Source organism: Ruditapes philippinarum, unplaced genomic scaffold, assembly GCF_026571515.1.
Source record: "Ruditapes philippinarum isolate M1 unplaced genomic scaffold, ASM2657151v2 ctg466_1_1_1_1, whole genome shotgun sequence".
Lineage (NCBI taxonomy): Eukaryota > Metazoa > Mollusca > Bivalvia > Venerida > Veneridae > Ruditapes > Ruditapes philippinarum.
Genome location: NW_026858741.1, coordinates 139,308 through 153,753, shown reverse-complemented (window position 1 = coordinate 153,753; position 14,446 = coordinate 139,308). Strand labels below are relative to the sequence as shown.

Here is a 14,446-nt window from a genome sequence, read left to right as displayed (position 1 = left end):
CTTTGAGTAAGGAAGCAAGTTTTTCTCTTTATAATTTTTAAGTTGAACATGCGGCTTTTGAATAAGACAAGTTTGGGATCAAGGTTTTTTTACCTGAGGGGGTTGCACAATTTCGACATAAGGGTTGTCAAGGTCATGACCCCCTAGCTCCCCCACTTTTGGATCTGTCCATGAATACTAAGCATTGTTTAATGCAAGGTTGCATTAGGTACTGGTTTTTTGTGACCTTTTGTCAAATTCTCAAAAACTAGTATATCCCATTAAGATAATATTATTATCATGATTATTAGGTGTTAAATCAGTTAATCCAAGTTCAGTCCCAGAAGATGTTTGTGTAGCAATGAAGCCTGTTTTGCACTAGAATTGCCCAAATGAACACATCCTTGTTGAACTACTCTCTCACTTTTTGTGTTCTGGTGGCAAACCATAATGTCATAACCACCAAAGGTTAAAAACTGGCACCAGTGGAGGCAAGTGAAAATATGAGAAAAAAAGACCGAACAAGATAGAGCAGCATTCACAAAATGCAGACCTCACTGACATAAAATGTTTAGAAAATACATGAACAGAAGCCGTTCCAACATGGCAATGAACTAACCTGAGGGCATTCCCATAACTCTATCTTGCATGAAGTGATAAAATTGTTAAGTAAATGTATCATCAAAGGAGAAAAAGGGTGGATACCTAGCTAGTGCAGAGCTAGTGCTATAAACATTTCTGGCACTGTGCTGGTTTTACACAGGGCTGTATCTATGTTTAACTTAATAAGGCCTTTTACATTTTTGACATATAGCACATATGGCTGATCAAATACAATGAATTGCTTTAAGATAGAATAATTATCATTGTTCATCATGGAACTCTGAATTTACTTGGAGAAACTTTGATGCCAACCACCAATTGGGAACTCAGCTGAAAGCATAAATGCATGCATGTATTGGTGGGGCGATAGCTCAGTAGGTTAGACCACTCTCTATCACTCCTGAGGTTTGGGTTCGATCCTGGGTAACACCCTTGGGATTTTTCAGAGACACTTTCAGTGCTTCCCACTTAACCATGGCAGAGGTAGACTGGTAAGAAATCCAGGTAATCCTTGCATGTATCAGTGCTATACACTGGGCATGTATAAGAACCAAGGGGTCTATTCAGTAAGAGCTAGGGACTGGTTCCCAGATTCCCTTGTATCTCATAGATGTCTCTGAAGTGACTTGTCTAGAGTCATGTCTACTTCCCCGTGAGGGGTTTTACATTAATGGAAGATATAAAGATAGTATTGCCCTCAAACCCTCTATTGCAAGCGAACATGGGGGTATGGGTGCACCTCAGATATTACATTGATTAAATTGTGATAACCTCACACCATGTTTACGTGTTTAGGTGATTTGAAAACATAAAAACAAAATAATTTTAATTATTGAATAAAGCAAATCTATCAGGGTCTTAATCAAAAGACAATTGAAAGACCTTGTATCTATAGGCTTTAAAGCTTAAGATTGTAAACCACAACTCGATAACTTTAATTTTATTTAATTTTTTTGCCATTGATGTCATAAATGTAATATAAAAGTGCATTTACATCAATTTTAATGAAAGTAGGCAATAACAAACAGCTGAAGTTTGTAACGGGATATCAAATTTAACTTTTGAGATGGTCCCTTTGTATGACAGGTGTCACTGAAATGGGCTAAAAATCCCAAAAGTTGGAAATATTCCAAATAATTTATGAAACACTAATATACATCAGAGAAGAACCCCATCTTTTACTGTATATTAAATTAATAACTGTTCCTTTAATTAACTCACACAAAAATGCAACTTTACATGGAAATAGCTTAAATCGAAATAGTAGTCAGTAAACATAATTGACAGTAGGGCACTCAATGGTGCTCAATCTGGTATCTAGTTTCCATTTATCTAATGATTTGATTTATTCTTAATTTTTGATATTTTGCGTTCTTAGTAATAGTGTATTGCACTTTTGTTAAACGTAGACGGGACATGCAAAATTGAGGTTTAACTTGCGAACTAGTTTTTGTTGCGGCGATAGTGACCTAATGACCTTCTAGATGTCAAAGTTATACCGTGTATTATTACGCAGCGTAATCTTGTGAGTAGACATTCCAACGGATAATTTAGCTAAATTCTCTGGATTTTGGAATATATTTTACTCAATATGGATACGTAAAGTGTATTATGGCGTGTCGCTATAGGGAAGAATTAGTTGGAAAACGCTTTATCTCCGTAAGGAGTCCACAAAAGCTTAAAATCCAAAAAATATCCGAATGGGAATGGCGGTCCGGTGTGGTACGGGCCGTAAGCAGTAAAGATTCGAGCAGTCTCGATTTATCTGTAAGTATAGTTACCTATGTTTTCGATCGTCTTAGACGATGTCAACACGCCTTCCTTCCAAACAAGGTCTGGACTGAATTTGTTTCTTTCTTGACAAGTTTTCATACATGTACCTTCGTTGTAATTCCATTGATGATTGACGGCATGCTACGGGATGACAACTTAATCATTTAGCACCCAGTTTATTTTGTTTTATTATTTTTATCTTCATTATATACACTATTAAATTAAATAAATAAGCATATTGAATTTTTTTAGGGTTTTAATTTGTATACGGTAAAATGAACAACAAAATTCTGATGAAGGAAAATCTAACTGGCCACTTTATGATAGTTTTGTGATATTTTACTCATATGGGGATACCTTATTCAGGACCTTAAGGAAGTACCAGTTTCCATTTCAATAAAGGAAATTTGCACATGATTATAAATGTTTGAACCAAACTTTGTTTAGGTTGGTAAAAATTTAAAATATACACAAAAATAAAAAAGATATTAAAAAAATAATGATTTAGTGTAGAAGTTTTCACTCCAACCAGTAAATAAATAAAATAAAAATATTCTTTATTAATATGGTATGAAAATAAAATTTCACTTTACTTTAGAATTAGATTATAGAATTTACTGGTTTAATGGTTATTTTGTTGATATTTTTAAATGTCAGAACAACAATAAGGCAATTTTTGTTGCAGTTTTCAAAATTAATGGTCATTGGCACATGTAGGTTTGCTTTCTTTTACCAAAGAAATTAATGAAGCTGACTCGGTGCCAGAATTCAGCAAATGATGGAATTTGGCACAATATAGCAGTTTGACCGAGTTTGTTTATTGTATCCCTGGTAATTTGAACACCAAAATCCAAATGTATGGTACAGCTAAAGATAATGATGAGGAAATGTTAGTAAGAAAAGCAAAATGATTTCATAAATTAGGTTTGAACCAATGTACATTCGTAGAATGATAAATTTATGAAACATTTATGAAACAAATGTTAAAGTTTTATGATGTTAGACATGTATGTCTTTAATTATAGATTTAATTTATAATAAAAGAAGATAATATTTTCCTATTAGTTACCTTTTTTCATATTAATTTAAAGTAAAAATTTTAATGAAGTTATTTTTTAGTTCGTGAGAAACAAAATTCACTGAGCTACATAATATTATATGAATAATAAATACAAGTCTAATATTTAATCTTAGGTTAATTGTTTCATCAATTTTCTTGGACTTTCTCATTTTCACTTAAGTAGGGTTCAAACCCACAGTCCCTGGCTTAACCGTTAGGCCTTTTCAAGTTCTCTCATTGATTTAATTTCTTTTGTAACAAACAATAGTTCAAGAAATACACTACCATCAGATTCTGTAAGCTTAAATTCTAAAAATCACATGAAAAATAATTGAATAGGAAACTAAACAATATTAAAAAAAAGAGCAGCATTATTGACTCAGATTTGACTACAGGTTTCATCATACACTTTTGCCTTTCCCTTTCTCCTCTGACAATTATTCAAAAGAAATATTCTGTAACATATTTTATATGATTGTAAAATACAGCAGAATGTTTTTAAGACAAAATTAAAGACAATTGTAGGAAAGGTATACAATTTAGATTGGAATAACCTATGCAGTCCATATATTTCATAATTCTGAAAACATGATAATGAATTGTATTAATACAGAGGCCTAAGAGGCATGAAATATTTTCCAAGTTGATAAAGCTATTTTTGATCTGACTGTAATACAACTTACAAGGCAATGTCTAGAAATGTGTCCACAGTACACAAATGTTTTGTCAGTTTATGGATGGATAGCAGGATAGATGGACAAAAGCAAATCTTTTATCTTTTATCCCCCAACCATATATAGGGGCAATAAAGTCCCAAAGTAGATTTAAACCAGTAAACTGGCTTGTATGATAAATGTTATTTGTCATCGTTTAAACATTCTGCTTATAAAAAAGGTACAAAAAACAAAACACCTAATAAGTGAGATTTGACACACTTTAATCATCTATTCTTCATAAAAATAAATCATCTATTCTTCATAAAAATAAATCATCTATTCTTCATAAAAATTTACAGTTTATTAGCATACAATACATGTATGTCAGTCAGTCAGAAATGAGCAGGTTTTACTTTCCATCTTGGCATGTGGTCAATGCAATACTTTTTGTTTAAGCTGCAAAGTAGCCAGGGATTATAGCAATTAATCGTGTTCATCTGGATTGGGGTGGTGGTGGGGGAGGGGGAGCTTCACTGGTGTGTGTTATCCAAAAGTCAGAGTCCAAGCTATTCTATACGGTTAGGCTGTGTGTAGGGATAAATTGACTGTTGCATAAGCATGTTTTTCCTGAGTAATCGGGGCATTTCCTCCCTATCACCAGGGGTATCTATAAGTTATCCGGACAATTCCCCTCCCGGACGATTCCCCTCCCAGTAAATTTGAATGTTTTTTTCACAACCCGGACATTTCCCCTCCCGTTATTTTTTTACGGCGGACAATTCCCCTCCCGTTCTTTTATCAACCCGGACAATTCCCCTCCCGTTCTTTTAACAACCCGGACAATTCCCCTCCCGCTGTTGTCAGAGCGGACAATTTCCCTCCCGTGGCTGTTGAATATATATATTTGGGATGTCATCTGGAGCCGAAACGGCCATCCGGATATCCGAATCAAACATCCGGATGTTCGGATTGTTGTTATATTCTTAGATGTCTGATATGACGTAACCATTTCTTCGCTACCTTTTTCAAAGTGTAGTATTTCGTTTTTCTTCCTTTTTAATTGAATGATACATATCAAAAATCTTCCGTTATTGATTTTTTTTCTTCTATATAGAATACGACTAGCTTTTATCAATGAATTAAGTGCGTGTGGTACTTACGATTTCAAATAAAATGGAAACGAAATTTGCCGCCGATTGTCTGAATTCCTCAATTAGCGCTATAATACGCAATAAAATTCGCTCACATTTGTGAAAACAAATAATACCCGTAAAAATTAAATATAATGTTTCCATTGTTCAATAACACGCATACAATTTACACACGATGACCTTTGACACGCGTGTAGCCGGCTTTTCAAAAGAATCTGCCAATCTTTGATGTTTACCATCATGTAGCACTGGCTGTTTGATTCGAATCATCAAAGAAAGTGCCGAAACTTACATGAATTACACACATTTTAAGTGTTCATAAGTGAAAAAAGAAATGTGAAAAAAAAAAATGTTTTTAAAAAAATGCACATGTTTGATTAATACTAAAGGAGAAAGTTATTTTGTCGGATAATTTTCGTATCAATTTCAATAAAAGCTTTGATAATTAACATATAATGCGTAAGTGAATTTCTTTATTTGCTATTTTTTTTTCTGCAGATTTTTCAATGTCTAAAAATAAGGAGTCGGCGGGTCGGTAAGCCGAAATATATATAAATATAATAACCTAATTAAATATTTAAATTTGGACATAAAAAAATGTAACATCGTTGCCGATGACAGTCGCACGGGACTTAGAATCTTACAAAACTTAAAATTGATTAACAACATGTTTCATAATTGACTCGTAATTATTATAGTAATTATTGAATTTTTTGTGGACTGCAGAGGTTATGATGTGTATTGTCAAACTAATCGTTATCCGAACGTTCGGATATCCGGACTCCGAATGACATCCCTAATATATATTATATAATATTGTTTATTTGAAAGGTATATATACATTTTTGCAATCAAGGACACATTTAATTAAGGGCGGCAATGATTAAAGATTTTTTATTGACAGTTTGTTTATCTTAAGCAGCGGCGGCAATGATTAAAGGCGGTATAATGTCACTTTTGTGAAATAATGATTGTTAAAAGTTCCGATCTATAACAGTTTATTGTTAAGAGTAAAAACTGTCATCTTTGATAAGAATGGTTATAGATTTTTTTATACGCAATGTGAAAAAACGGGAGGGGAATTGTCCGCTCTGCTAAAAAAATGGGAGGGGAATTGTCCGCTCTGCTAAATTAACGGGAGGGGAAAAGTCCGCCCTATTAAAATAACGGGAGGGGAAATGTCCGGGTTGTGAAAATAATATGGAAGGGGAATCGTCCGGGAGGGGGATTGTCCGGGATTCTATCTATAAGGCCCAATCCCTATTCAAAATAACCTCTTTTCCCAATTTAGAAAAAAAGAAGAAATAGAAATTCCCAACTATTAAATCAAGATTTTTGAACTTTTGAGAAAAATGGAACTGTTCAAAGTCATGACATATGATCATACATATTTTTATACATGTATGAGTAAACTTGAAAGCAATGTATATTTTTTTGTAACAATTTTGAATTTCTCAAATTTTCCAATATATGCAACATATTTTTTTCCCAATTTAAGCCAAGAGCCTTTACCCAAAGTAGCTGGAAAAGGCCCTGGTAATACAATAACATTGACAAACGTGTGTGTTTTTGAAATGCCATAATTATGTATTAATTTGGGAAATTTTATAAAATTGTTTATTACATCAATATCTTGGAATTTAAGCTGAAGATGTTCAGCATCTTGTTTTTTTTTAAAGATTTATTATATTTTTAAGAACATTTCTGTCTTGTACATGTACATTCTACAGCTGATTCATTTAATTTATGCGGAGTAGTTGGCAGATTGAATGTTATTCATGATTCATGAATGCTTAATATACATGTACACCAATAATATAATGACACTTTAATTGTAACAGACACTTTATTTTAGACATTCTAATGAAAATCTAGGATAATGAGATGTCTAGGTTCAAATTTGAGATGTAGCGTGTCTGTGTGTGCCAAATTATACTAGGAAAAAAACAACAAAAATCTTCCTGTATTTCCTGAAGTTAAAAAAGCCTCTAAATGGTATATTTGTAGACTGAATGTTTCAGAATAAAATCATAAATGTTGATAATTAAGAAGAATTGTGTCTGTAATGGTGTTTTGGTCCTGAGGGCACCATTAACTCTGACAATGTGTAGTATGTTGACTGAATGACATTGGATAGTGTGTGTGGTGTGGTTATACTAGTGATCACTGGCCTAGATCTTTTAATGGTATTGATGTGTGTGTAAAGTTGAATGCCCTAAGGTCATTAACATAAATTGTCAGTGGTTAAAAAATTATGTTTGTTGAAATTTATTACTAAGTTATAAATACATGTATGCAATGCCGGTTCTTTGGAAAACAAGGGCAACTAGGCTCTATTTTGCTTGGTAGTTGTAAGTAAAATACTCTGTACACTATAAAAAATAATAATAAACTTTTCAAATAATATAATTACTTTTTTACAGAGGACATATTGAAATTATAAACAAAATTTGATGTTACTTACATGTAAATTGAAGCATGTACAGTTAGAGTTCAAAGTTCGGCTTTGTTGAATTACTCTGCCAGTGTATTTTCATGTCATGTATTTTGGTTTGATATGCCATGACCTCTTGACTAAGCAACCATGTTGAAGATACACATTTAACATTTAACAATTGATCTGAACTTTTAAATGTCTTTCACTAAGGTTTCAGATTTAAATATTTGAAGAAGGTATTTGAAATACTATCTTGAAACTCACTTTATCTATTCCATTCTCTGTTGAACTTATGAAATATTCAGAATTTTGACTTAAAAGTTGAAATAGAAGAATACATGATGTTGGAGACAGTCAGACTGATAAAGTTGATGTTTAACATAACATGAGAATTTATTCATGATCATTGATGGAAGGTTGTATTAAAGTTAACCCAGGTTAGAAATCTTTACAGGAATTTACAGTGTTATATAATAACACAATTCTTTGCCACCCATATACATGTAGAAACTTCAACAAGTCCCATGAAACAAATTAAGCATGTTTAAGGTGCAATCCTCAGATGACCATTCAATCTGATTATTTTGTTTAAATTTTCCATACAGGTGTCCTTTAAGCAGTTAAAGGCCTATATCAGACCTACTGTATGGTGTAATTTTTTTCATTTCTTTATAGTGCCCATTTCGGTGGTCAAACCTAAATGTTTTATTATACAATTGAGTTGTGCAAAGTCATGCCATCTTGCTATTCTATGCACTCTTGCAATAAGCCTGTCCTGGCACAGATCAATTTAAGAAAGTCTGTACCACAATAATAAAAGTTTCATCTCAAAATTATTAAGATAAGGGCATTAATTAGTCCTTTGTAGAATCTTATCTTTCTTACAGTGATTCATCATTCATTTTTTGAAGGTAATAAAACATGAATAATATTATTTTGTTTTGTTGCTTTGTTGACCTATATCCCATTTTATGTTGTCAGATGACTTGTGTAACAATAAAAAAAATATAACTAAAAGAGAATGATGTTTTCTTTCGCGTAAGTTTTTTCACAGTTAGAGATGTTTAAAATATTTATAGAAACAGTGATTTGCAAGTTCTAGGAAGGCTGAAAATACATAAAAACTAGGCCTTGAAAGATAGGGACAGATTGTTTTTCTCAGGGAATATAATATTTATGATAGTGAATTTTGGCCATATGCCAGCAACATTTCAGTACTTAAGAGTTAATTTATATACTATGGCTTACTATATTATTGTTGACTGTGTTATTTTTTTACCAACCACCTGAACATTACCTGCTGAATTTCTGAAATGGACTTTCTTATCTACCAATTTTGAAAAATATTAATGCCCATTGTCAGTATCCGGGGTATATCGGTATAAAATTTTTAAAGTAAGTCAGAAGTTCATGACATGGTTTTACAAATAACAACAATTTGAATAATGCAATATTTAGGTTTTAGTGGCGCTAGTGATGGTGTCAATGATTCTATGAAATTCTAACTCAACATGCAGGCATCATTCATTTTGTCATTTATAATTAGCATGGACATACAACATACAGTACCATTTCAGTTAGCATTCCAAAAATGTCTTGTTTATATTTTGTAAGCAGAATTTTAACTGATCACTTATTGGCCTGATAGGCAACAAACTTTCATTTGTCTGTCGACTCTCTTTACTGAGGACCACAATGCTGCTATGAATATGTGTTGGTTTTTCCTGCTTGTTGTTTAAGTCATATTATTTTTGCAGTGGTCACTTGTTGATAACCTGCAGATTTTGATACATATAATTTTGATATAATTTTGAGGAAGATGCAAAATTGACAACAAAGGTATTGATAAAGTTGCTTCAATGGGAAATTCCTGTTTGCTGTATTGCCCACTTAAGGAAAAAAGGGGTTAGCAAATTGATATAAGGTCAAGGGGTTTTGCCAATATTTGATTTCCGGTCAATATACTTAAAGTGCCTATTGTGTTAGATATTTGATTATGATAAACCCTGATTTAGAAAAAAGGCAAATTTGTATTTCATATCATGTACAAATAAAAAATTGTTTGAATTATCTGGGGTAATTGATTTTTTGGCGATTGTAGTAATCATACATGATTTACTGTAGGCCCTGCCTAATGACCATTTATGTATAGCAAGACATTTTAATAATCCATGATAATTATTTACAGGCTTGATGCACTAATTTTTTGAAACCCTTATAAGGTCTAACCATCACTTCTGTGGGAAATTTTGGTGAAAGCTACTGTAAGCTGGAAAGCAATTTTAACAGTGTTATTTGATTTTAAAAACAATGTGATCCCCCCTCTGCAGGATGAATGGGTATAAGTTTTGTTTTTGAGTCAAATTAGCCAGGAAGATAGCCAGGCCATTTAACAGGGTTGTTTCTGCAAGACTGGCACTGATTTTTGGAGGGAAAGTCAAGATGTCCCACTTTCCTGAAAAGTTGTGTAGGAGAAGGTTTTGTTTATATTAAAATGACTGGGACATGCTTGCTGTTAACAATAATTTTAAATGTTTAATGAAAGAATGTTAAAAAAGTTCTTTTATTTATTATTGATAAAGAATTTTCTCTTCTCTTTTAAAAGTACTTTTTTTTTTACAACATAACATGCAAGGTTGTTATGGTGATGAATTTCTGAGCTCTATTAATAATATTACCACCCCCATCTCTGTGTTAGCAAGCTAGCAAGCACCTGTGTAAGAAACACTGAAATTTCTACAATCCACATTTTTTTTCTACACAACACAGAGATAAGAAGAAGAAAGAAAAAACAAGTTGAAACCAAAAAAAATGGAATCCTTGTATGAAATGGTTTTTTAAGTGTTTTATATGTTTGTTGACTTGGATGAGAGACCCCAGTTTGTCATTTAAATATTTGAGTAGCTATGATTAACTTGAATTTACATTGTTTCGTTGTTCAATAAAGTGAAGTAGTTCACCGAGTCTTATCAGGGCCAGCCACGTTCAACATGCTGCTGGCTAGCCTTTATTTCATGTTCTTTTGTGTCTGTGAAATTCAGATTTTCATAATCTATTTGCAAGAGGTCATAAAAGAAGAATGAATATTATTAATTCTGAAATGAGCATGTTAAAAATCAGCCATCTGCTTTGAAAGTGGCATACATAGAATATAATTATGTTTGCAATGGATTGAATTTTTTTTTACTTTTGATTGAAACAAGGATAAAATGATTCTTTTCATAGGCTTTGAAGGTTATGGTAACTTCAGGTTTTCCCTACATTTGTTCATTAAAGGATGTTCCAGTCAAAGTCTTGACCTATTGATTTTGAGGTCATTAGGTCAATGGTGATGGTGACTGTCCATGCCTTTAAGTTTAAAGTTCAAAATCCTTTTCCAATTGGTTGTTTTCTAGATAAACATACAACTTGAATAAAAACCTTTTATTTTGGCTTCTTATCACAAACATAGTTTAAATAAACATGTTTTGGAAAACTTTCATGAATGGGTCTCCATTTTAATTTAAAGATGCATTTGCACGCCCGGCAAACTGTCGCTCCACTTCAAAATTGTGGTGTACGGTAAAACGAGCGAACGGCATTTCCGAGATAGAGCGGAAGGCCGATTTAAACGCCTAATTGTAAGTATTGTTTATGTTTTTGGCTTGTTATTCATTTAAGTTGTATTTTTTCGAAAAACGGAAAATGTTGTTCCGTGTAGGATTGATTTAGGCTTCCAATGATCTAAGCTGTTACAAAAAGAAATTTATATTAAGCCCGGGAGAACTTTTCTCCCTGACGAAGCGAACGATGATTTGTAGAATATTGAACTTCCCAACCATAGAAATGCTATACCTTTCGAATTTCTCGAAAAAGTGTATTAGTAAATTATCAACCCGTAATAAGAACTTGTCCTTCATGCAAAATAAATTACTCCTGAAGGATTTCTTAAAGGGCTAGGTACGGTTTGGGTCGATTTTGGCCCATCGGCAAAAAATATTCAAAATTTGATATACCAAAATTTAACTATATTTATAACAAATGCAGAAAATTGAGTCAGATATCTGTTTAGACAAAAAAGTTATAATAAATCAAAACAACCTATCAAGAAAACAAAATACCACAGTTTGACGTCATCAACGTCCCGTATTATTTTGAGCGCATCGCTTCGAGTAATTAAAAATATAATGACGCATATGTATTTTCCAATTTGTTTATCGTGTAATGCAAAGGAGTTGATAATACATTAGATGTACATTTCCACCGTTCAATTGCGATAGCAGACATAAATAATTAGTCACTGTGAAGTATATTAAAGCAGAGACATATAATATATACATTATATGTATTTTAACGTCTCTGATTAAAGCAGACGAAAAGGAAGACATATACAATAGCTTTTATATAATTTACTTACCCTATTTAAGAAGTGTATTCAGTTATTGCTGTTTTATAAAATACATTATTACTTTAGCAAGTTCATAGCTAAATTATCGGCTCTGAACCTTCTTCAGTTTAAAAGGGCTAACCACCGAAATCTATGGACGAAGAGGCACATATTCGTAATATTACCGTTATGACAATATTTTTTATTCAGTAGTCTTATGTTATAACCTATTTAGCCAAGTTCCGAACTTATATGTATGCACGTGTTTGATTATCATCATATTCATCATCATCATCATCATCATCATTATTATTATTATTTGATATTGATCTTTCACATAATCTCTAAGATGTATGCCTCGGTTATTCGACCTACCGGAATTGCCGAATTACCGGAATCGGCGGGGACTTTACTGGTTTGTTAAGTAAGAGGTTTTTAAACTTTAATAAACTTTTGAGAATATTTTTGTTTTTTATAAGATATAAACATTATCAATGTCAAAAGATTTTTTGATTAAACAATAGATCTAAGATCGGAGAGTTACTGCCATACTGCCGGATTCGTCGAGGGCCTGTGATTTGGTTATTCATGCATTTTAATAACATTTGTTTTGTCTGCTTTTATAAAAATTAAACGTTATAATTGGTCTCCAAAGGGAATGTGAAAAAAATCGCTTTTAATTAACAGTGAAAAAATATTTAAAATCGGCGAAAACGGGTAAACTGCCGGAATCGGCGAATCATTACCGAAATCGGCCTGTAGTTTGCTTATTTAAGAACAATTAATCAATAGTCTTGCATCTTTAATTAAATACAAAACGATATTAATGATATATAAAAAAGATTTTTGTAAATAAAATCATTATTGATTAATAAAACAAGATATTTTATATCGGCAAGTTACTGCCATACTGTCGGAGGGTTTTCCAGAATCGGCCTATAATTTGGTCCTTTTTGCACTTTTTAACGTTTGTTTTGCTTTTTTTATTAAATATAAACATTATCTGTCATATTCAAAATAAGAATTTTGCAATTCGCTTTTGATTAATAAAACAATCGAGTAACTGTCATACTGCCCAAATAGTCGAATGATTAGCCTCCCTTGAGTTCCTGCCAAAACGTCATTACAATAATAAGGGAGACCACTTGGAAAACCACGTACATTGATTTATTGATGATTATGAACTCGGTGTATAGATTCTGCCATGTCTGTAATATTCCACGGGATGCAATACAGCTAAAATGAATTTTAAACGAAACAAATAATTTTGAATCTTACAAAACTTAGGTCATGAATACTGGATATTTTCGTGTTTCATATGATATTTGTCGGCGATCACCGCGGAGAACCTACTTTTAATATTTTAAGACATAATTGAATTAACGAAACGAATGAAATATTAAATAAAAATGATACAATGGAAAAAGAAGAAAAACATAAATGAATGTACACACACAAAAAATTGGCATTTTTAAGTCGAAGTTTTTTGGGGTATCGTTCGAAAGCAGATCATCGTTATAATACGATGATGCAGAGACTAAAATGTTTATATTCTGTACAAAAAGAACATGTAACGAGATTAATTACAACATTTTTTTTCTGTAACGGATTTTTTTCTTTAATAAGGTATATGCACGGATAATTTAAACTACTGTAGTCAGTAAAACTCAGATAAAATATTTTCAACTTGCTTAGAATACTATTTTAATTGAAGAAAATAGAAAAATGCGGTTATCAATCAACATAAACTTTGTTCCGGATAATTAACACTTTAGTCTAGTATTTATGTTTCCTGTTAATGGATAATACCACATATTTCATTGTCAGATTTTGAATATTCAGATTACATATCTAACAACACAAAACACAAAATAGGTTTGAATTCCTTTTCAATTTATGATATAAAGAATACACATGAACACGTTAAAAAAGTGCATAAAAAATTCTAAGCTTTTTCAATGACATACCATTAATGCAACAATACTGTAATATACTGCAATTAATTTGCATAGCAGTACAAAAATACTCCCGACGAGTTTCTTATTTTCAGTTTTGTTTCAAGTTTCAAGTTATGACTCGTAAAATATAGGTACAGTTGCCGACAAAAAAGCTTTTTGAGTTATTTCGATAACATACATTTTCGTTTTATCATATGTAATGTAATTCAATATATTACCGGTGAGCACAAAGTTGAAATTCCTATTCCTAGTCATTTACAAGGTAAGTATGCAAAAAATACATACAAGACTGATTTCAGGGAAACTTTAAAAACGGTTTCTAAAATTAATATATCAGTATGTTGTAACTATACGGTAAAGCATGCGCTATACTTTATCACTTTGTTTGGATTTTTACGGCATGTCAACACATAACTGGCCATATCGTACCGAATGCTATAATAGACTTAAAATGTTTTCACAG

General features: G+C 32.1%; 1 protein-coding gene across 2 annotated transcripts in view; it reads left to right on the top strand.

Annotated features, from left to right (window-relative positions):
• The first annotated feature begins 2,078 nt into the window (after positions 1-2,078).
• The window catches only part of LOC132754098 (protein split ends-like), a 117,721-nt gene continuing 105,353 nt past the window's right edge, over positions 2,079-14,446 (top strand). For both annotated transcript variants that reach the window (XM_060744693.1, XM_060744692.1), the window contains exon 1: positions 2,079-2,349. In XM_060744693.1, the coding sequence (XP_060600676.1) occupies positions 2,194-2,349 (156 nt within the window). In that variant the 5' untranslated portion in view covers positions 2,079-2,193. The remainder of the gene's footprint in view (positions 2,350-14,446) is intronic.